Source organism: Hyla sarda, chromosome 13 (genome assembly GCF_029499605.1).
Source record: "Hyla sarda isolate aHylSar1 chromosome 13, aHylSar1.hap1, whole genome shotgun sequence".
NCBI lineage: Eukaryota > Metazoa > Chordata > Amphibia > Anura > Hylidae > Hyla > Hyla sarda.
The window spans coordinates 22728715-22752013 of NC_079201.1; the positions used below are offsets into that span (position 1 = coordinate 22728715).

The window sequence follows — 23299 nt, forward strand, 5'->3', positions numbered from 1 at the left end:
CCGTCAGGAGCCATCGCTCCTTCTACTACTCCTATCGTGGAACAGAGTCTGTGTATAAGTTAGGATCGCTGCAGGTCTCAGGAGTGAGACCCGGTGAGATATGTCCCTTAACCTCTGTACTACTACCCCCAACATGGAGCAGACTCTTCCATGATGGGAGTAGTAGTATAAGCTCTACTACAGCCACCCGGGGGAACTACTACTCCCATCAGGGCACAGAATTTGTTCCATGGATGGCAGTAGTAGTACCCCCAGATTTGGTTGTCTGCAGGCGGCTTTGTAATGGCTTTTTCACAGTTATAAAAACCGTATATGGTTTTTATAATACACTATTTTGTATACTGTTTTGCCATATTGGAGGAAAAAAACTTATACAAAACTGTATTGCAAAATCATGATGTAAATGGAGCCTAATTTTATTGGGATGTATGTGGGAATTCCCATAGTACATTGATCCTATAAATATACAGTGACCTTGCGACCTACGATGGTCCCGACATACGATCATTTCAACATGCGATGGCTCCGTCGCATAAACGGCTATCCGGCAGCGCAGACTGCTTCAGCTGTCACCGGATAGCCGTTTACGGTGCCCCTTGTGGTCCGCTGACGATCATTTACCTGTCCTCGTGGCTCCAGCGCGTCTTCTTCGGGATCCCCTGCATCGTCGCTGCGCACGCCGTCCCGTCATCCAATAGGAGCGGCGTGAGTAGTGACGTGGTGGCGGCGACGGAGAGCGAAGATGCCGGGGACAGCGATGTAAGGCGACATCCAGGGCAGGGGTGACGGTCCGGAGCGGCGGGGACACGTGAGTATAACCTCCAATACCAGTGGTCTTCAACCTGCGGACCTCCAGATGTTGCAAAACTACAACTCCCAGCAAGCCCGGACAGCCGTTGGCTGTCCGGGCATGCTGGGTGTTGTAGTTTTGCAACATCTGGAGGTCCGCAGGTTGTAGACCACTGTCCAATACATTGCACGGATCCCTCAACATACGATAGTTTCAACAAACGATGGTCCATTTGGAACGGATTACCATTGTATGTTGAGGGACCACTGTACATCCTATAAATAAATTGGGGAAATTTATGATTGGTTGTTGTGGATAAGTGCACCAGTTCTGTTAAGTCTCCCATAATGTTAAAAAAAATACCATAAGTTCTTGAGATGACTTCTCTACAGAAAATTTGAATGAACAAATTAGGCAGATCTATTCCATGGAAATTTGGGTACTAACCCACGTCATTACAATTCTTACAGAGTTCTCATAAGCTTTTCCAGACTTTTTTCTAGATATGCTGTAAAGCGGTGCTCTCCAGCTGTTGTAAACCCAATTCTCCTATCAGGGCATAATGGGAGTTGTGGTTTTACAACATCTGGTAAGCCACAGGTTGGTGAACAGTGCAGGGGTAGCGTTCTTTATGAGTTAACCTGCCAATACGACCTGTCCTAGATTTTGTCCACGTCGGCTGTTTGGGGGTGATGGAATGACTGACTGACTGCTGGGCCCCATAGATGTTATTTCTACACAAACACATTAGGACACCCAATTTACTTTTGGGCAGCAGACCATTTCATGTAGGTACCAGTTATCTTCTGCCCCTTATACCCTTTTAGCAATCCTCCTCCTGCAGTCACTTGACATGACGGTCACCCTTGTAATGTAAGCTTAGATTGCATTAAGTCCGGGTTCTGCCTGTACAGGCCTTGGTAAGAAAAGGGGTGAGTAACCTGGTCAAGTCCGGACCCGTTCTGCTTAAGTAAGTGTCGTGGACTTTGCTTGAGTGGGAACAATATGTAAACAGCTCTTATTCCCAGTCTCAGTTCTGCTCAATAGAAACCTCGCCTAAGTATCCTGTGTCTTAGAAACAAGCAGAACCTGAAAAGCCACTGACCGTAAATCCTGATCTACTCAGGGACTGCCAGGAAACCTCAGCACAGTGAATGCATGTATGTGCAGGGATGTTTTGTTTATTATTTTGTTTGTGTAGTGAAAAGTCAACATTCAATAATTTGTTAATGCTGCTTGTCTAAATTTAATTTTTTGTTTGTTTTCTTAAACCTTTTATTTTTTGATGCTCCCTACAGGGCTGTGGCTGTATCCTGCAGGTAAAAGCATGCCGTGTCTTACCCTTATTGGCTCGCCAAATTTTGGGTACAGATCTGTTCATCGAGACCTAGAGGCACAGATCGCCCTAGTGACTGAAAACCAAGACTTACAGCTGCAGCTCCATCAGGTGACCAATGTCTCTATAGAGGGAGGATGTTGATGACACAAGGGCTCGTGGGTGTAATGTGTTCTTTTATGACCCCTGTCAGCCTTGTGGGACTTGCTCTATTTAAAGAGCCGTCTGTGGTTTTTATTTGTCATTACTAAAGTGTCTGTCATAGAGAATCCCCTCTACATCTGCCAAGGTGGTTTCTCTTCTGGTCTTTCAGAAACATAACCAGCCCCTCAGCGGCCTTTCTTGAGCTACCATCCGTATCTGTCAGATTATTTTATCTTTATCTGTAATGAGAAATAACTTTGCCGGAGAGGTGAGAACGTTTTGGGATACAGTGACCCCCCTGACCTACGATGGCCCCGACATACGAGCATTTCAACATACGATGGCCTCTCAGAGGCCATCGCATGTTGAAGGCAGCATCAACATACAATGCTTTTCTATGTCGGGGCCATCGTATAAACGGCTATCCGGCAGCGCAGACTGCTTCAGCTGCCACCGGATAACCATTTACGGTGCCCCGTGTGGTCCGCTGACTATCACTTACCTGTCCTCAGGGCTCCGGCGCATCCTCTTCGGGATCCCCTGCATCGTCGGCGCTCTCCATCGTCGTCATCACGTCGCTGCGCATGCCGTCCCATCATCCAATAGGAGCGGTGTGCGTAACGACGTGATGGCGGCGACGGAGAGAGAAGATGCCGGGGAAGCAGAGGCCTTACCGGAGCGTCGGGGATGCGGCGAAAGCGATGGAGGGCAACATCCAGTGCAGCGGAGACGGTCCAGACCGGCAGGGACAGGTGAGTACAACTTCCTCTACCAGTGGTCTTCAACCTGCGGACCTCCAGATGTTGCAAAACTACAACTCCCAGCATGCCCGGACAGCCAACGGCAGTCCGGGCATGCTGGGTATTGTAGTTTTGCAACATCTGGAGGTCCACAGGTTGTAGACCACTGTCCTATACTTTACTTTGCACGGATACCTCAACATACGATGGTTTCAACAAACGATGGTCCGTTTGGAACGGATTACCATCGTATGTTGAGGGACCACTGTATTTCATGCCAGGAAATCAGGAGATCCAGAACTATCCCAGGTTTGAATTCCTCATCAGCCCTTGGTTATTAGTGGCACAAGTTTCAGACGAAACTGCACATACACACCAGGAGATAGAGAGGGGCAAGCAATGCAAACCTGGAACATGTATATAGGACAGCCTGTGGGTTTACACCATCACACCTCACATCCTGAGTCAGATGAATGTAGCACCTGGGAACATTTCAGTTTATTTTCATAAGAACAAAGAATATTCCGCCAACACACGGCGGGATAGAACAGCTGCTGAGACGAAGATAGGATGCAATGCAACACGTTCAGCGGAGAATCTGCTTCCTCAATCATCCTCTCCGAAATCTCATTTAGATTTCTTCCTTCATTTTTATAAAGGCAGAAAATCACTGTAATTCTCCTGATCACAATCGAACTTTTATTGCACAACAATTACACAACAATGAATGGAACCCGGAACCATTAATTATTGGCTACTATGTCTAAAATATTCTGTTTGCACTGTATGTACACTGTATACACTGTATTTTTTGCTTTGGTGATTGGTGACAACAACAGCCTCTTGGAGTATTGGGGACCCATGTATATTCTTTTTACTATCTCTGTTTGTTGTTTTATCCCTCACTTAATTTTGAGGTCAGGGTCCGTGACAGGGTAAGGGTCCATGCTTGAGGCCACACTGTTTAAAATGTATCTGTCAGTAACAAAAACTTTATTATATAATACAGATAATACCATTATATGTATATTTATAATATACATTGGGTATTTTTGTTCCTACAGCTATTGTCTGTGTGTCTCTGTGAGGAGTCCAAATACAAAAAGTAAGAGTGGAAAAGCGGGGCTCTGCACACTGAGGACAAGCGGGGCTCTGTACACTGAGGACAAGCGGGGCTCTGTACACTGAGGACAAGCGGGGCTCTGTACACTGAGGACAAGCGGGGCTCTGTACACTGAGGACAAGCGGGGCTCTGTACACTGAGGACAAGCGGGACTCTGTACACTGAGGACAAGCGGGGCTCTGTACACTGAGGACAAGCGGGGGCTCTGTACACTGAGGACAAGCGGGGGCTCTGTACACTGAGGACAAGCGGGGGCTCTGTACACTGAGGACAAGCGGGGGCTCTGTACACTGAGGACAAGCGGGGGCTCTGGACACTGAGGACAAGCGGGGGCTCTGGACACTGAGGACAAGCGGGGGCTCTGGACACTGAGGACAAGCGGGGGCTCGACACTGAGGACAAGCGGGGGCTCTGGACACTGAGGACAAGCGGGGGCTCTGGACACTGAGGACAAGCGGGGGCTCTGGACACTGAGGACAAGCGGGGGCTCTGGACACTGAGGACAAGCGGGGGCTCTGGACACTGAGGACAAGCGGGGGCTCTGGACACTGAGGACAAGCGGGGGTTCTGGACACTGAGGACAAGCGGGGCTCTGTACACTGAGGACAAGCGGGGCTCTGGACACTGAGGACAAGCGGGGCTCTGGACACTGAGGACAAGCGGGGCTCTGTACACTGAGGACAAGCGGGGCTCTGTACACTGAGGACAAGCGGGGCTCTGTACACTGAGGACAAGCGGGACTCTGTACACTGTGTTGTCTTATTGATTTATGTTACACAGTGCAATAAAAGTTATGTTTTAACACATTGAATATGATCAGAGGAGAATTCTTGTTTTTGTTTCCACCTGACACCTATCCTGAGCATCTTGACCTCCCGGTATTTATATTGGTCTGTGTGTCGGTGAATTTATTTTTAGAAAGGCCATTAAAAAATTAAAGAACCAGTGCTTGGTTGCTATAGGCAACTGTTCAATATACAAGTTCAGTACCATAGAATTTACATGGAGCATGCTCGACAGTCACTCCATTAAAAGTTGGGGACTCTGGATCCCGAGTCTTTTGAATGGAAGGGTTGTTCAAAGGGGTGTCCTCCAGCGATCAGATACTTATCGCCGTGTTGATTCTGAGACAACCTCTATGAGCTATAGTTTCTTAATGCCAGAAAACAGAGCTTAGCCGTCCACTTTCCCCAATGATAAGAGCAGATTGTGGGGGTCCTGCAGCAAGGACCACACTAAACATCTTATTGTAAGGTGACCGTTCACCAAAGAGTATAAACCATTCTAGTGGGCGATTCTCCACCTGATTAGATTATTCACGGGGTTCATTTATTTTCCCTTTTCCTGTAACTTCTCTCAGTTTTTCCCGTATATGACTCAAATTGAGAAATAATGTTTGTATGCCTCAATGCTGAAGTTTTGTAACCAGCTTCTCCATATAAAGAAATGCTCTTGGTTCTTGTAAGTTGAGCTGTTGGATGAGGATCCATTTCCTTCATGTATTACAACAATGACAATGACCATGAGGCAGACATTAAGGGAAAAGATTGTTTCTGTATTTGCATAAATCTTAGTCTATCAGCTTCTTACATAGGAGTCCATGTGACCGGCACTGAAGCCTCTCTTCCCTTTACGTCTCTTCACTTAGATTTACTGTAAATCAGGAAATCCCTCAATACCCTTTTGCTCTGCTTGTGGGATGTGCTTGTCATGAGTCCCATGTCCCTGGTGCACGTGGGTAAACTTCCTTGTTACACACCCGTCATTGTGCAGCTTACTGGCATTGGCATCTTATCAGAGCAAATCCCATCAGTGCTGACATTCTGGTGACCATAAAGAAATGCGAAGCAAGGGTCCCATCTGGTCTCCTTTAAGAGACTTTGTAGAAATTACTATTAAAACATTTAAAGGGGTACTCCGGTGGAAAACTTTTTATTTATTTATTTATTTATTTATTTAAATCAACTGGTGCCAGAAAGTTAAACAGATTTGTAAATTACTTCTATAAAAAAAATCTCAATCCTTCCAGTACTTATTAACTGCTGAATACTACAGAGGAATTTTTTTTTTTGAACACAGAGCTCTCTGCTGACATCATGACCACAGGGCTCTCTGCTGACACCTCTGTCCATTTTAGGAACTGTCCAGAGAAGCATATGTTTTCTATTGGGATTTTCTCCTACTCTAGACAGTTCTTAAAATGGACAGAGGTGTCAGCAGAGAGCACTGTATTCATGATGTCAGCAGAGAGCTCTGTGTTCCAAAAAGAAAAGAATTTCCTCTGTCCATTTAAAGAACTGTCCAGAGTAGGAGAAAATCCCCATAGCAAACATATGCTGCTCTGGACAGTTCCTAAAATGGACAGAGATGTCAGCAGAGAGCTCTGTGCTCCCAATGTCAGCAGAGAGCTGTGTGTTCCAAAAAGAAAATAATTTCTTCTGTAGTATTCAGCAGCTAATAAGTACTGGAAGGATTAAGATTTTTTTAATAGAAGTCATTTACAAATCTGTTTAACTTTCTGGCACCAGTTGATTAAAAAAAATAAAAATAAAGGTTTTTCCACCGGAGTACCCCTTTAATAAAAAGACAGTTAAATGAAAGTTTTGTTTAGTGAGTTTATACGGTACATTTTCTACAACTTATTTTAAATATATTGGGGACAATTTATCCTTTTCTTTACTGGGCTGAGTGGCGAAATTGAGAATTTTTTTTTGTTTTGCACAATGCACATTGTTGCAAAAAATTATTTACAAAACTCACACTTTGTGCAAATAAAAAATTTGCTAAACTGGAGCTTTCACAAACAATTATGCAATTTTTCTGTACTGCATGGATGAAGAAAATAGGGCTTTGTTTCTTTGTCTAGAGCAGTGTTTCCCAACCAGGGTACACCCAGATGTTGCAAGACTACAACTCCTACAACGCCTTCGGCTGTCCACGCATTCTGGGAGTTGTAGTTTTGCAACATCTGGAGGCACCCTGGTTGGGAAACACTGGTCTAGTGCTTCACTTAGTGGAAAGAGCCCCCAGCGCAGGCAATGCCGTTTTATGCATTTATTTCAAACCATGTTTAAAGGGGTACTCCGGTGGAAAACTTTTTTTTTTTTTTTTTATCAATTGGTGCCAGAAAGTTAAACAGATTTGTAAATTACTTCTATTAAAAAAATCTTAATCCTTTCAGTACTTTTTAGCAGCGGTTTGCTACAGAGGAAAATCTTTATTTTTTTCATTTATTTTTTGTGTTGTCCACAGTGCTCTCTGCTGACACCTGATGCCCCTATCAGGAACTGTCCATAGCAGGAGAAAATCCCCATAGCAAACCTATGCTGTTCTGGACAGTTCCTGACACGGACAGAGGTGTCAGCAGAGAGCACTGTGGACAACAAAAAAAAGAAATTAAAAAAGGAAAGAATTTCCTCTGTAGCATACAGCTGCTAATAAGTACTCAAAGGATTAAGATTTTTTAATAGAAGTAATTTACAAATCTGTTTAACGTTCTGGCACCAGTTGATCTAAAAAAAGAAAAAAAATTCCACTGGAGTACCCCTTAAAATAGCAAGAATAACTGTGTAGGCTGCGCTATTCTTGCTGTCAGAAGTGACACAAGCCCAGTGGGAGGCTTGCATCACATAGCCTTAGGTGTCACCTATTTACCCAAAAAGAGATAAGACAGCTTTACAGAGGAGGAGTGAGTATTGTTTTTATTTTGCTGGAAATGCGCTTAGAGAATACAGAGATCTGACAACATCTTGTGCTAGAATGACAAAGCTGAGAGTTTTTACAAAACAAGTCCACTAAGCTGTCCTCTGGGGATGTGTTCTCCGCCTGCTATCATGCAGCTGAACTATGTGCAGAATACAAGTGAAGTGACTTGGAGTGCACATCTTGCAACCATTGACTTAATGGAGTCAATTCTGAAGTCTCATGTGAAGTGGGGTCCAGGGTGCTGTAATGTATATTTCTGTTGGCTTCTACAGGAGCAGCAGCATCTGTATGAGCAATCGACTGAAGTCACCGCGGCCACCTTCCAGCATCCGAGCCGTTATGTGAAGCTCTGGGTAAAGCTAGTTACACCTCTGATAAAGAATTTCTTCTGAGGTCCTGGTGAGTGATGGCAGCAAGAAATTAACTTCATGTTCATTTATTTTTTTGTAATAAAAGTTAGAAATGATCAATGGCTGATTGGCAGGCTGCGGATTCAATGCCAATTCAATGGTAGCTAAGCTGCAGTAATGTGCCACCACCACTCTAAAATAATTGGCGCATGGCTGCCAAACAGATCGGTTAGGGGTGCTGAAGGTTAACCTCAATCATTTCATGCTGAACAACTACTTTTAAAGGGGTATTCCAGTAAAAAACTTGTTTTATGTCAACTGGCTCCAGAAAGTTAAACAGATTTGTTAATTACTTCTAGTGAAAAAATCTTAATCCTTCCAATAATTATCAGCTGCTGAAGTTGAGTTGTTCTTTTCTGTCTGACAACAGTGCTCTCTGCTGACATCTCTGCTTGTCTTGGGAACTGCCCAGAGTAGAAGAGGTTTGCTATGGGGATTTGCTTCTAAACTGGGCGGTTCCCGAGACAGGTGTCATCAGAGAGCACTTAGACAGAAAAGAACAACTCAACTTCAGCAGCTCATAAGTACTGGAAGGATTAAGATTTTTTTTATCTGTTTAACTTTCTGAAGCCAGTTGATATATATATATATATAAAAAAAAAAAGTATTTCCCTGGATAACCCCTTTAACTTCATGTTCATTTATTTTTTGTAATAAAAGTTGTTTTTTTTTCCAGACAGAAATGATCAATGGCTGATTGGCAGGCTGCGGATTCAATGCCAATTCGGTGGTAGCTAAGCTGCAGTAATGTGCCACCACCACTCTAAAATAATTGGCGCATGGCTGCTAGACAACCGATCGGTGGGGGGTGCTGAAGGTTAACCTCAATCATTTCAAGCTGAACAACTACTTTAAGCCAAGAAAATCTATCTGACCATTATAAAACAGGGAAAAAATGCCCCCAGACTGAATGGTGTGTGGCTGGTGCTCCATTCATTCTTTATGGCAGTGTTTTCCAAACAGTGTGCCTGCAGCTGCTTCAAAACTACAACTCCCAGCATCCCCGGACAACCCTGTGTGGGCATGCTGGGAGTTGTTTTGCAGCAGCTGCTCTATGGGTGTTTCCGAACCTAACTGGGCAAAGTGCTCGGCAATCTTCAGAATTACCACTGAGAAAGATTGGAGCGGCGTACACTATTCATTCCGGGGACAATTAATTTCCATTCTCTGGATTGGTCATGGTCCATTTCTTGTGGATAACCTCTTCAGATTGGATTACCCCTTTTAAGTATGGTTTGTTTGCTTATTTGTTTGTTTTATTTATTTTCAAGATCTCTTCTTCATGTGAGGGAATCAAAACAATCTTCTCTGCAGCCAAAGGCTGAAAATGGTTACATTCTTAGGGTATGTTCACACTACGTAATTCCATGCTGTGTACATAAATATCAGTGTGAATAGGTTTCCGCGAGACCCGGTCACACTGCGGAATTTCAGCGGGGGACAATTCCGCCGCTGAAATTGTTCCGCGCAAAGAAAGAACATGTTCATTCTTTGCGCAGAAGTCCGCGAACACTGCATAGCCGTCAATGGTGATGGCGCAGTGCCGCGCGGTTCTACTGCCGAAGTATTGCGGCCATAATGGAATCTCCGCTTGCGGAATTGTGTGAGCAGAGATTCCGTTCATAATCCTTAGTGTGAACATACCCTTATACCTGTAGAAGTGTAATAATCTAGATACTATAGTAACATGTTACCTACACTGATACATTGTAACAAACTATCACGATTGGAGGGACATAATTGCTGCAGCGTTTAGCTCTAAAATCATTGTTCAGACTGACTGCAATTGTAGCAAACCCTTAGCTAGGAGAAGTTTTTGTTTGGCTTTAAAGGGGTACTGGGTGAAAACTTTTATTTTTATTTATTTATTTTGTTTTTTAAATCAACTGGTGCCAGAAAGTTAAACAGATTTTTAAATTACTTCTATTAAAAAATCTTCCTGTACTTATTAGCTGCTGAATACTACAGTGGAAATTCTTTTCTTTTTGAAACACAGAGCTCTCTGCTGACATCTCTGCTGACATCTCTGTCCATTTTAGGAACTGTCCAGAACAGCATATGTTTGCTATGGGGATTTCCTTTTACTCTGGACAGTTCCTAAAATGGACAGAGATGTCAGCAGAGAGCACTGTGCTCGTGATGTCAGCAGAGAGCTCTGTGTTCCAAAAAGAAAAGAATTTCCTCTGTAGTATTCAGCAGCTAATAAGTACTGGAAGGATTAAGATTTTTTTAATAGAAGTAAATTACAAATCTGTTTAACTTTCTGGCACCAGTTGATTTAAAAATAAAAGTTTTTCACCGGAGTACCCCTTTAAGCACAGGTATATGTTTCCATTCTCTGACAGCAAGCAGATATCTAGTAAATGTTGACGAATTTAAACAAAGTATATGACTTAATATACTATTAAGCTGGAGATAATCTGGGAAATAAAAAAACATGTAGTTTTATACTCCATTATGTCTAGCGGTACAGGTTGGCTACATCTAGTCCAGTGGTCTCCAACCTGCGGACCTCCAGATGTTGCAAAACTACAACTCCCAGCATGCCCGGACAGCCGTTGGCTGTCCGGGCATGCTGGGAGTTGTAGTTTTGCAACATATGGACGTCCGCAGATTGAAGACCACTGATCTAGTCCATTGGGCCTCAGTGCTGCGGATGTTTTTGTGGAAGTGGTACGGTGTGACGGTGTTTGCGTTGATGTGGTCACCTGGGCTGCGCGGAGAGGCATTACTACACTTGTGACCATCGTCATTCACAGTCATTTCACAATGCAATACCCAGAAACGGAAGAAGTAAAACGTCCGGCCTTTACCAAGCTGTCACAGGTCTTGTGTCTGCTTTTCTGGGTGTCATGACTCATTTGACTTTTGTAATGAAGACAAACAGCGGTCGGCTGTTTCATGACTCCAGAGTAGATTTCTTTACATCGTCCCTTCTCTTAACAGAAGTGAGTCTTTTTTTAATTTTTCAGCAGAAACTGAAGTCATACTTCCTTTTAACATAATCATCACTGCTGCAGAAATCCAGATGAAATTTGAAGTTTTCTGAGCTGAAGGGGTGGATTCTAGAAACTCCCTCACAGTTTCACTTGAGTGAATTTATGCAAATTCCTTGTTAGTTAACTTTTGCCTTATTGTGGGACTCTCTCAGCCTCTGGTTCTGATAGTTTTGCATCACCAAAAGCTACAGATTAAATATAGCACTGCTTTCCCTTAATGTGTCTTACTGGAAAACAACTTCTCTGTGTCTGGGTGGGCTGCCAGGGGAGCATTAGTGCTGCTATTACCGTTCTATGTAAATTCAGTCTAATAACATTCATTCCTTCCATTACATGGGCTGGTGAGTGCCAGTGAGGAGGGCCGAAGTCCGCTCCTGTCATGTCACTGGCCTGAGGCTGCAGGTGAGGTGAAAACAAGTAGTGGTCGAGCAAAAAGAACCTCTGAGCGGTGCTGCTGGTTCCATGGATAATTAGTGTGATGAACCAAATCCAGAGAAGAGTAGGTTTAAAAGCTGGAAGGTTTATTGCATATCCAAAAAATCTATAAAACCGGTGCAGGATAGGATTATGCGTTTCGGGGGAACCTACCCCTTCTTTGGATCAGTGCCCAGTGATCAGTAGGCCCACTGATCTGAAGAAGGGATGGACTCCCCCGAAACACGTAATCCTATCCTACACCGATTTTATTGAAAGGTTTATTGCATATCAAAAAAATCAATAAAACCAGTGCAGGATAGGATTACGCATTTCGAGGGAGCCTACCCCCTTCTTCAGATCAGTGTGCCCAGTGATCATTAGGCACACTGATCTGAAGAAGGGGTGGGCTCCCCCGAAATGCATAATCCTATCCTTCACCAGTTTTATTGATATGCAATAAACCTTCCAGCTTTTAAACCTACTCTTCTCTGGATTCGGTTCATCACACTTATCCACGGACCACTCTGAGGTTCTTTTGCTCGCTCATTACTTGTTTATCTCCAGGAGGAGGTTTCTGCCATGTTAACAGATTGAGAATATTTGCTGTATCTGTGTCTATAATGTATTCAGAAAGTTTTTAGACCCTTTTACATTTTCTAATGTTGTGGATTGTGCTAAAATAAAAAAACAGTATTTTCCCAACCATTTTGCACTCCATACCCCATAATGAGAATGTGGAGCAGAATGTAAAACTAACTTATTGAAAAGAAAAAACGAATATTGCATTGGCATACGTATTACGAGCCTTTACTCTGTAGTTAGTTGAAGCCCCTTTGGCAGTGATTCCGGCCTATAGTCTTCTTGGGTATGATGCCACAAGGTTTTCACACCTGGATTTGGGGATTTTCTGCATATTTTTTAGTTTGGATGGGGACAGTAGAAGCCTTTTTCAGGTTTCTAGAGAGATTGTTCCATTGGATTCACAGAATTGTTCCCAAGCCGCTCCTGTGTTGTCTTGGCTGTGTGCTTATGGTCATTGTCTTGTTGGAGCGTGAAAGGGGTACTCCAGTGAATTAACCCTTTGTAAAATCTCCTTTGGGAGAGGGACAGTAAAATCTTACTTTCCTCACTTCTGAAATACTGCCAGAATCGCGGAACTCTGTTACTGGTGTCTGGCACATCCTGGTTTCGTGGCATGGTATCGCCATGGTGGATCCTGTGACCTCTCGTCACCCAAACCCAGAAGCGCCAGAAACCAAGTTCCATGATTCTTGTGGAAGCGCAGGAGCTAGGAAGGTAAGAGGATGTTTGTGTTTTTTTTTTTTGTTTTGTTGTTTTTGTTTTCTACTGTCCCCTACCTGAGCAGAATTTAAAACTAATTAATTTATTAGAGTACCCTTTTAAGAATATCTCTCTACTTTGCTCTGTTCAGCTATTCTTCAACCCTGACCAATCTTCTTGTCCCAGCCACTAAAAACAGCTCCACAGGATGATTCGGCCCCCACCATACATCACTGTAGGGATGGTATTGGGCAGGTGATGGGCAGTGCCTAGTCTCTCCCAGACATGATGCTGCCCCCACCATGATCACTGTAGGGATGGTATTGGGCAGGTGATGGACAGTGCCTGGTTTCCCCCAGACATGATGCTGCCCCCACCATGATCACTGTAGGGATGGTATTGGGCAGGTGATGGGCAGTACCTGGTTTCCTCCAGACATGATGCTGCCCCCATATTGGGCAGGTGATGGGCAGTACCTGGTTTCCTCCAGACATGATGCTGCCCCCACCATGCTTCATTGTAGGGATGGTATTGGGCAGGTAATGGGCAGTACCTGGTTTCCTCCAGACATGATGCTGCCCCCACCATGATCACTGTAGGGATGGTATTGGGCAGGTGATGGGCAGTACCTGGTTTCCTCCAGACATGATGCTGCCCCCACCATGATCACTGTAGGGATGGTATTGGGCAGGTGATGGGCAGTACCTGGTTTCCTCCAGACATGATGCTGCCCCTAGCATGATCACTGTAGGGATGATATTGGGCAGGTCATGGGTAGTGCCTGGTTTCCTCCAGACATGATGTTGGTTTAATCAGACCAGAGAAATTTTATTTCTTGCAGCCGGAGAGTCCTTAGCTGTGTTTTTCTGTAGTTTTTTGGCAGACTCCGGGCAGCTTTCATGTGTTACTGATGTTCAATGGCTGTGAACCCTACCTGCTGGTAGAGTGAATCTGTCTTTTTCTGGGTGGCCTACAAAGGTCAGCCATTTTACACAGTCACCAGCTGATGTAGGTCTGAGCGGCAGGTGTCGGACATTGGTGCCAGTTCCTGTGATGAGAAAACCCCTTTAACCTTGGAACATTTCCATCACAAACAGTTCTCCAACTTTCTAGTTTTGTTTCAATTAATCACCATTTTCAAAATATCTGCTTGCTGCTGGTGACTTTGACTTACTATTTTGTATTGTTATAATGCTGCTTTCTGCGTGTGAAAGTATGAATGTTGGGTGAAGCTGTGATAGTCATGGTTCCTGTAATAGGGTGTGTATAATTGCTGTTTATGTCTCTCCTGTGTTATTATGTGTAGTGATTCTGCAGTGAAGCCATTCTATATACTTGTTCCTGGAATTAGATGCTTGGTGCCTTGGTTTCTTCCAGTTACATCCTCCTCCCATGTTCCTGTTGTTTCCAGGTCACGAGTGTAAGCGGACGTGCACTGCACTGATGGAAGTTGTTCCAATATGGACACCGTCTCCTGAGGATTCGCCAAGATGCCTTTTTATTGAGGACATTTTTTGCTCAAGTATTACAGAATCTTTACGACTTCTTCTGCCCCTTGCCAGCTCTCGAGGCATCTTGGTAACGTGTCTTCCTGCTAAGAACTCTTACTAATTTAATAGGCTATTTAATAGGACTTGTATATAAATTTGAGAATTGTGCATGGAAGTAAATAAAACCGTAACACAATAGTTATGTACTGTGAATCTCCTCTACCCAGAAACCCTGAGGATTGCAGATAGCGGTTATGGTAAGTATCGCTGTTTGGGAGCATATTGAAGGTCAAATGGGATCATCAGTACAGCATAAATCACTACCAGAAATGATGGTGAACAACTTACCAAAGAGCGTGTGCCAACACATCTGCATGGGACATGAGTCATGATATGTCATGATAATGGAGGCAAACAGGAAGCCACGGCTTGATAGTAGATGAGGTATTGCTGAGCAACATAAAATTAATGCAATTCTCAGAATATGGGTTTACCTCCCCCCATGACATTGATTCAGTGCTTTAACCCACAGTTGACCAGTACAACTTGTCTGTGAATGGTACAGCCAATCCATAGACAAGCCTGTGTTTGCTCGGTCAGCATGGATATTTATTTCATGATCTTGTAAAATGTGCATTTCTCTCTAAAGCAGACATACTATATATAGCGTATTTTCCGGCGTACTAGATGACCCCCAACTTTTACAGTTAAAATATAGTTTGGGTCTATACTCGCCCTCTATCACAATGTACGGTACCTTACCAGTGATTGGCTGGGTGTTGTATACAAAGCCTGGTTGGATTGGTCAGCTCTCCCTGTCTCCAAGACTATCAAAGTGGTACATGCCTCTTTCACCCGTCTGGCCCGCCCTTGTATCCTATTACTGTACTATTACTGTACTATTATTCTCTGCCTCTCAGATCTTACACATGCACCACCCTTGTATTCCATTAACGTTCCTCCTTCTCCGCCTCTCTGATCTTGCAAATGCACACCAGTACTGCCTGTCAGATTTTGCACATGTGCACCTGCGCCGTATCTCAGATCTTGCACATTCACGCCTGCTCCACCTCAGATCTCGCACATGCGCACCGCTTCACTGAAGTCCTCAGGAGCGAGATCTGAGAGGCAGAGAAAGAGGTACGGTAATAAGATACACACAAGGGCGGGCCGGACGGTTGAAAGATGGGTGTTTTTCTGGGCACAGCGCCACTCTATCTCTATCCATACCCCGGGTGCCCCGCTCTATCTCTATCCATACCCTGGGCATCCCGGCCGACTGCAGCACCTGCCAAATAAGACAACCCCCGACTTTTTAGGACATTTTCCTGGGTTAAAAAGTAGTCTTATACGCCAGAAAATACGGTAACTACTGAGGATTGTAGAAACCTTAAATTAGGGTCAGTGACCATCTCCTCACGTTTCTGCACCCTGTTGTTCCTCTCCCTGCCTTCAGTGTTCTGCTCTTTTCCTTACCCATTATTCAGTGAAATCTAATATCTGTTGTTAAGATTTGCTATTGCAAATATGTTAGAATTTGTGCCAAAAGCTGGTTTACATGCCCTGAACTACATTCATTTGTTTTATGTATTTTTTATGGGTTTTCTGGTGAGGGGCCATGGCCTAATGGTAGGTAGTGTGAACTGAGATAAAACCTCATGCCCCAAAATGTTGGTAAAAAATTCTGGTGCAAATTTAGGCAACCAAGAAGTAAGTTTCTAAAGATATGCACCATATTTATGAAACACCATGAGCCACAATAAGCCTATGTTTACACAATCTTAAGTATTAGGCTATGTTCATGCACTGTTTTTTGGTCTGTAAACAGCTGAATAAAATGTCCATAAATATAAAAAAAATATAAAAAAAAATATCTGAAAATAAGGCCCAAAATATGATACGTGTATAAACAAAGCCGTAGACAGTTTCCATAAATCTGCCTTGTATGTTAGTTGCCTTTTCTGCACATCAGTACTATTTAACTCCTTATGAATGAAGCCTATTTTAGCTTTTCCCAAACAATCTAAATTCCATGGTTGCATTTGACTGCAGCATCTGGGATCGGAGATATCACCGATCATGGCTGTCACAGCAGTAGCCCAGTTGCTGCCTGAATCCTGCTGTGATCACATAAGCCAAACAACTATGTCCCCGCACCTAGAGTGGACTCATTGGAGGTGCACAATACACACCAGCCCGTATAATTCCTCTGCAGTGTATATATACCATAATCTAGATCAGTGGTCTCCAATGGCTGTCCGGGCATGCTGGGAGTTGTAGTTTTGCAACATCTGGAGGTCCGCAGGTTAGAGACCTCTGATCTAGATCTTCATTCTGTTAGAACAAGGTTTCCCAGACGTTGCAATATTACAATGCCCAGCATTCCAAAGGCTGTCTGGGCATGCAGGGAGTTGTAGTTTTGCAACAGCTGGAGGCACATTGCTTGGGAAACACTGTTAGAGGGACAAAAAAAATGAAGAAGACTGTGAAAGCTCAAGCTGGTGAGGTAATATATAGAGAAGGGCTGTGGTTGGGTGATGCATGTGGATTATATGGTTTATGGCTTGTAGGTACAGACTTCTTCTTGGTATGTGAGTCATAAAATCCAAGGTTAAATAGTTATTCCAAAGACATAATAATCCCGAGCATCATCATAAGCATCGCCAGAATTCTCCGGAATAGAGGATCATGGGGAGATGAAAAACCTGTGCAGAGAAAAAGTGGAGCAGTTGCCCAAAGCAACCAGTCAGATTGCTCCCTTTTATTTTTTTTAATCAACTGGTGCCAGACAGTTAAGCAAACATATGCTGCTGTGGACAGTTCCTAAAATGGACAGAGGTGTCAGCAGAGAGCACTGTGGTCATGATGTCAGCAGAGAGCACTGTGGTCATGATGTCAGCAGACAGCACTGTGTTCCAAAAAGAAAAGAATTTCCTATGAAGTATTCAGCAGCTAATAAGTACTGGAAGGATTAAAGGGGATATCCACCATAAGGTGATTTTTAGTACGTACCTGGCAGGCAGTAATGGACATGCTTAGGAAGGATCTGCGCTTGTCTTGGGGCTAAATGGCTGATGTCATGAGATTACCATAACACTGTGGCTAGCTTTTTGTGAACTTTTATTTCCTGTTCGATCTTTTTTTGACTACAAATCCTACAATGCTATTTTCCTCCCTCTCACAAGTCAGCCACCCCACCCATTGAAACAAAAGACCTGTGGTTTTCAATCAGGGTGCCTACAGCTGTTGCATTAGTTGCAGATTGATCCCTCCACCCATTGAAGCAGACAGGCTTCCGGTCATCAGCTGACTAGCGAGTCAGGTCTCGGCCGAATTGCAAGCTGGGAAAAATCCGAGACAGCAGTCATTTTGTATGCTGTTAAAAATAAATAGTGGGGTGAAAATCACAGAAGAATTGTAAGAAAACCGTCACACACCGGTATAGACACTATATTATGAACTACACTAACTTTACAGCCCCTGTAGTATAGTCAAATAAAAAAACAACTTGTAATACCCCTTTAAGATTTTTTAATAGAAGTAATTTACAAATCTGTTTAACTTTCTGGCACCAGTTGATTTAAAAAATAAAAAGTTTTCCACCGGAGTACCCCTTTAAAAATGACAGATGCAATATGATTGGTTGCTATGGGCAACTGTTCCACTTTTTCCTCTGCACAGGTTTTAATACATCTCCCCCAAAGTGGAACTTTACATAAAGTGGAGCCCTGCATTTCTGCTCTTCAGGACTACGACTAATGTAGTCCTTACCTATGAATGGCTTTGATCAGTTCAGTCCTGTCCTATTTGGCATTGCAGCCCTGTGTATCGTAATAGATGGGAACCTGTACCCTCCTTTACTGATTGATGATCACATCTTAAGACCCTTCTTTACTGACATGCTACATTGCACCATGTGATTGTAGATAAGAACTTACATGTTGGTTTGATATTTTTACAGGTTTTTTTTTACTTCTCAAAGAGGTTAACTGAGGGTATGTTTATGTAAAGACGACTCTGAAGGCCTCCAGCCTGGCCTCATATACATATCTGAGAGATAAGTCGTTGCCCGGTAATTACACAGTTACTGTAATAGGACAATGCAGTCTGTCATTCTTACTATTAGAGAAACATCTTGTTCCAGATGACCATGTGAAGAATGAGGAGGCCACGCAGCTATTTACGGTATCAGGCGCTGCTGCGAACCCTGTAACTGTAAATCCCTTAAGGCACAGGCTTTTTATAGAACGCCGTTTACATCACTGCCCTTTTGGAAGGTGCTCGACAAGCTTTTCTGCTGTTAGTGTTAATAAAATTCTATCTTCTTCTTCTAAAACTATTTAGCCAGGAGATGGAACTTGTAAGAAAAGGATGAGTTACTTACTGGTAGACACAAAGCCTCCGCCAACAATCTCAAGCAGCATCTTGTGGCCAAATATTGGTCTTAAAGGGGTATTTTTTTTTATTTGACTATGCTACAGGGGCTGTAAAGTGTAGTTCATAATACAGTGTCTGTACCTGTGTGTGACGGTTTTCTCACAATTCTTACGTGATTTTAACCCCACTATTTATTTTTAACAGCATACAGAATGACTGTTGTCTCAGATTTTTCCCAGGTTGCAATGCAGCCGAGACCTGACATCACTAGTCAGCTGATGACAGGGAGCCTGTCTGCTTCAATGGGTGGAGCGATCGCTTGGTGGGAGAGAGATCAATCTGCAACTAATGCAACAGCTGTAGGCACCCTGATTGAAAACCACAGGTCTTTTGAATGGATGCAGCTCATTTATGTTTCAATGGGTGGGGTGGGTGATGTGTGGGAGGGAGTAAAATGGAATTATGGGATTTGTAGGCAAAGAAGGAAATTCAAACAGGAAATACCAGTTCACAAAGAGCTAAACCACAGTGTTATGGTAATCTCACAACATAGCCATTTAGCCCCAAGACAAGTGCAGATCCTTCCTAAGTATGTCCATTACTGCCTGCCAGGTATTTACTAAAATCACCTGATGGTGGATAACCCCTTTTAATTCCTATTGTTAGTAATAAAGAGACTGGAAACTGCTGAGCAGGTAAGATTGCTGAGAACACTGGTGGCAGCCTAGTAGGGCACTATACACATGGGGCATAACTATTGGTAACCACCACTCCTTGTTTGTAGAGCTGTTCCTATAGAAAACTGCAGTCTGTGTATAGTCTTCAGCATTTTTTTCTGTTAGGCTGCATGCACACCACGTTTTTGCAATACAGATTCATCAAAACCTGATTAAACTGTATCAAAACGTGTGTACAAATTTTAACCCGTATATGGTTTGAAAAATGATGTCCGGTTGCATCAGTTTTTTTTAAGAATAAAACGTATATGTTTTTAACTTTTCACTCCATTATGAATAAAGTTTCACTTGTTTGAAATTTTAAGAAAAAAACTGAAAAGTCAAAAACCGTATGGTGCAAACTGTATGGAATCGTTCGCACATACGGTTCTGTACGGTTCCCATTGACTCCCATGTTAAAAAAAAAAAACCTGTACGGTTTCAATTCGGTTTTTCACCCGGACCAAAAACTGTGGTAGACTATAGTATTGTGGACGGGAAAAAAACTGACAAAACCGCACAAGACACAAAACGGATGCAACCGGATGCATCGTTTGACATACGGTTTTCAAGATGGTTCCATACGGTTTTCAAGATGGTTCCTTACGGTTTTCAAAATGAAAATGTATACGGGAACTGTATTGCAAAAACGTGGTGTGAATGCAGCCAATGCTTCTTTCAAGAAAACGGCATCAATCACTGGGTCCGGATCAAATGCAGGTTAAAGGGGTACTCCGGTGCTTAGACATCTTATCCCCTATCCAAAGGATAGGGGATAATATGCCTGATCGCGGGAGTCCCGCAGCTGGGGACGCCCGTGATTATGCACGCGGCACCCCGTTTGTAATCAGTCCCTGGAGCGTGTTCGCTCCGGGTCTGATTACGGTCGACCACAGGGCTGGCGGCGTGTGACGTCACACCTCCGCCCCCGTGTGACGTCACGCTCCGCCCCTCAATGCAAGCCTACGGGAGGGGGCGTGATAACTATCATGCCCCCTCCAGTAGGCTTGCATTGAGGGGCGGAGCGTGACAGCACACAGGGGCGGGGGCGTGACGTCACACGCCGCCGGCCCTGCGGTCGACCGTAATCAGACCCGGAGCAAACACGCTCCGGGGACTGATTACAAATGGAGTGCCGCGTGCATGATCATGGGCGTCCCCAGCTTCGGGACTCCCGTGATCAGGCATCTTATCCCCTATCCTTTGGATAGGGGATAAGATGTCTAAGCACCGGAGTACCCCTTTAAGATTCTTTATTGCATTAGAGCGTGGGGTGCAACGTTTCGGCGTACAAGCCTTTGTCAAGCGTGGTGTGAATGCAGCCTTACAGGGCTCTAAATCCTCTCTATAAGAAGCCATTATCAAGCAGGGGTGCCAACACAATTTAATCCTAAATTATGGTTAAATCTCTCACTATGTGGTTGCACACTGTTCCCATGCTGAATACTGGCTTTAATAAATCTGGCATCCTTGGTAATTACCTTTTTTCCCTTGTTTTTTCAGAATATGGAAAAAAGGTTCTGTGACCACCTGGAAACCATCTACAAGGTGCTCCAGACTTAATGGTTTGTGAAAACTTCTGCCAGTAGTGCAAGTGCTAATGGATTTGGTGTTCAGTTTAGACCATGATTCTTTAAAAAGTACCTGTCGCCAAATAAACTTTTCTAAACTATTTCAGGTTATGTTCCCAAACTACTCCTAACATTCCTCCCACCATTAAAAAAAAAGGTCAGAGCTTTAAAAAGCTCTGTATCATACCTTTATTCTTGCTCACATCACAGCAAGAAAAAGGGGGTGTTCCCCAGCAGGCATGACATCAATGAAGCCTGCTGGGGGACCACTTCCGCCATCACATCATTGCATTGCTGTAATGAATAGAAGACTTCAGGTTCTTTGCATGTTTCAGCGAGGCTCAGTGCAGCTTTCAGCGAGACTCTGTGCAGCTTTCAGCAAGACTCTGTGCAGCTTTCAGCGATGCTCTGTGCAGAGAAACACTTCCTGAATTTGGTCTCCTGCCAGGCCGGGAGGAGACCAAACGCACTGTATTAATTGTGGCAGAGAACAGAACAAAGCCACCTAGTGGTCATTTTTTCTATTACATTTTAAACATATTTATGTTGATAATTTTAAAAGCAGGTGAATGGGAAAGTGTCTGCTAATTACACAAGGTAGACTGTATTAAAAGATTTATTTGGTGACAGCTAGACACTTGCTATGTCTGGTATTGCTGCAACTCATTTGCGTTGAAGTGGATGAGATTGAGGTTGCAATACCACACACATCCTGTGGACAGGTGTGATGCTGTTCTTGAATGAAAGCAGCCATGTCTCTGCAGCTTGAGCCCCATAATGAAATGATTCAGGTAATCCAATTGAGCCTAGAGACAAAAAAACAATTTTTCAGCTGCAGCCGGGCTGCTTGTTGGTGGTTTCCATGTGATTTATATTTTCTATACTATGAACAGCTCTCAGACCCCTAATTATAAGAACCTTTCACATGTCTCTGACACTTGCCACGTCAAGTTTTGGTAAATGACTGGTACAAGAGGTCTAATCAATCTGCCATATACATATATACTGCTGGAACAGCCGCTGATTCTGAAAACAGGGAGGAGGAGGCGACACTCTGCAAACCAGTGTTTCCCAACTTGTAGCTCTTCAGTAGTTGCAAAAACTACAAGTCCCATCATGGTATGATTGCCTTCAGCTGTCATGGCATAATGGGAGTTGTAGTTTGCAACAGCTGGAGAGCCACAGGTTGGGGAATACTGTCCTATATTGTAAATGAGAGACACAGCTCAAAGGGTTCACGTCCAGTAAGTAATTTTCACTTGTTTACTAGAGGGAAGGTGGAGAAGGTCGAACAACTCCCACTTCCCAGAACTTACCATGACAAGAAGATGAGATTACTAGTGAGATCTTACTAGCCGGAGGTATACATCTGCTCCTCTGTCATTGTAACCTTCTTTGTCTTCACTGTGCTGAGGGGTTAGTGTGGATGTGACTGCTACAGGCCATGAAATAGTGAAACTACAACACCCAATGAGCTTGGCTTATATCCTTGTATAACTAGGTAGATCTGCAATTCAAGAGGCTGAGAGCTGTGTGACATTGTTAGACTCTGTATGGGGGTTACCTCCCAGTCCTACCCAGCAAATATGCAAAACTGTCAAGTGATAAAAGAATTACTACATTACAGCAGAGTATCCTGCGGGTCTGTGCTACAGAATTATACTGTCAGATTATGGAAAGTTAGTTTTTTGCTACTGTCTGACACTATTATATCCCCTAGTAGTACCGGACAATTACTGACAAGTGGTGTTGCCTGGGCACAGTTTATCTACAGCAGTGAATCCCAACCGGGGGGCCGCAGGATTTTGCCGTCAAATTTTTCTTTTTTTATTTATTTCTGCCCCGGCCTTCCCTGGTGGGGGGGGGGGGGGGGTGCACAGTGACATGTGGCGCTCTCTTGTCTTTAGGGCTGCACAGTGACATGTGGCACTCTCTTGTCTTTAGGCTAGGGCTGCACAGTGACATGTGGCGCTCTCTTGTCTTTAGGCTAGGGCTGCACAGTAACATGTGGCGCTCTCTTGTCTTTAGGGCTGCACAGTGACATGTGGTGCTCTCTTGGCTTTAGGACTGCACAGTGACATGTGGCGCTCTCTTGGCTTTAGGACTGCACAGTGACATGTGGCGCTCTCTTGTCTTAAGGCTAGGGCTGCACAGTGACATTGGTCGTGCAACCACAAATGGCATTAAAGTTGCTTGACCA

At 43.8% G+C, this 23299-nt stretch overlaps 1 protein-coding gene across 9 annotated transcripts in view; it reads left to right on the forward strand.

The window, feature by feature from the left end:
• Positions 1 to 21171, forward strand: part of PGS1 (phosphatidylglycerophosphate synthase 1) — a 70137-nt gene extending 48966 nt beyond the window's left edge. For 6 of the 9 annotated variants that reach the window (XM_056550192.1, XM_056550187.1, XM_056550193.1 and 3 more), the window contains 3 exons: positions 2089 to 2237; positions 8111 to 8237; positions 14357 to 14633. In XM_056550192.1, the coding sequence (XP_056406167.1) occupies positions 2089 to 2237; positions 8111 to 8230 (269 nt within the window). In that variant the 3' untranslated portion in view covers positions 8231 to 8237; positions 14357 to 14633. Of the gene's footprint in view, positions 1 to 2088; positions 2238 to 8110; positions 8238 to 14356; positions 14634 to 21031 lie in introns of those variants that run through there. The other 3 variants (XR_008849597.1, XM_056550189.1, XM_056550191.1) reach the window with 3 other exon arrangements.
• The last annotated feature ends 2128 nt before the right edge of the window (positions 21172 to 23299 follow it).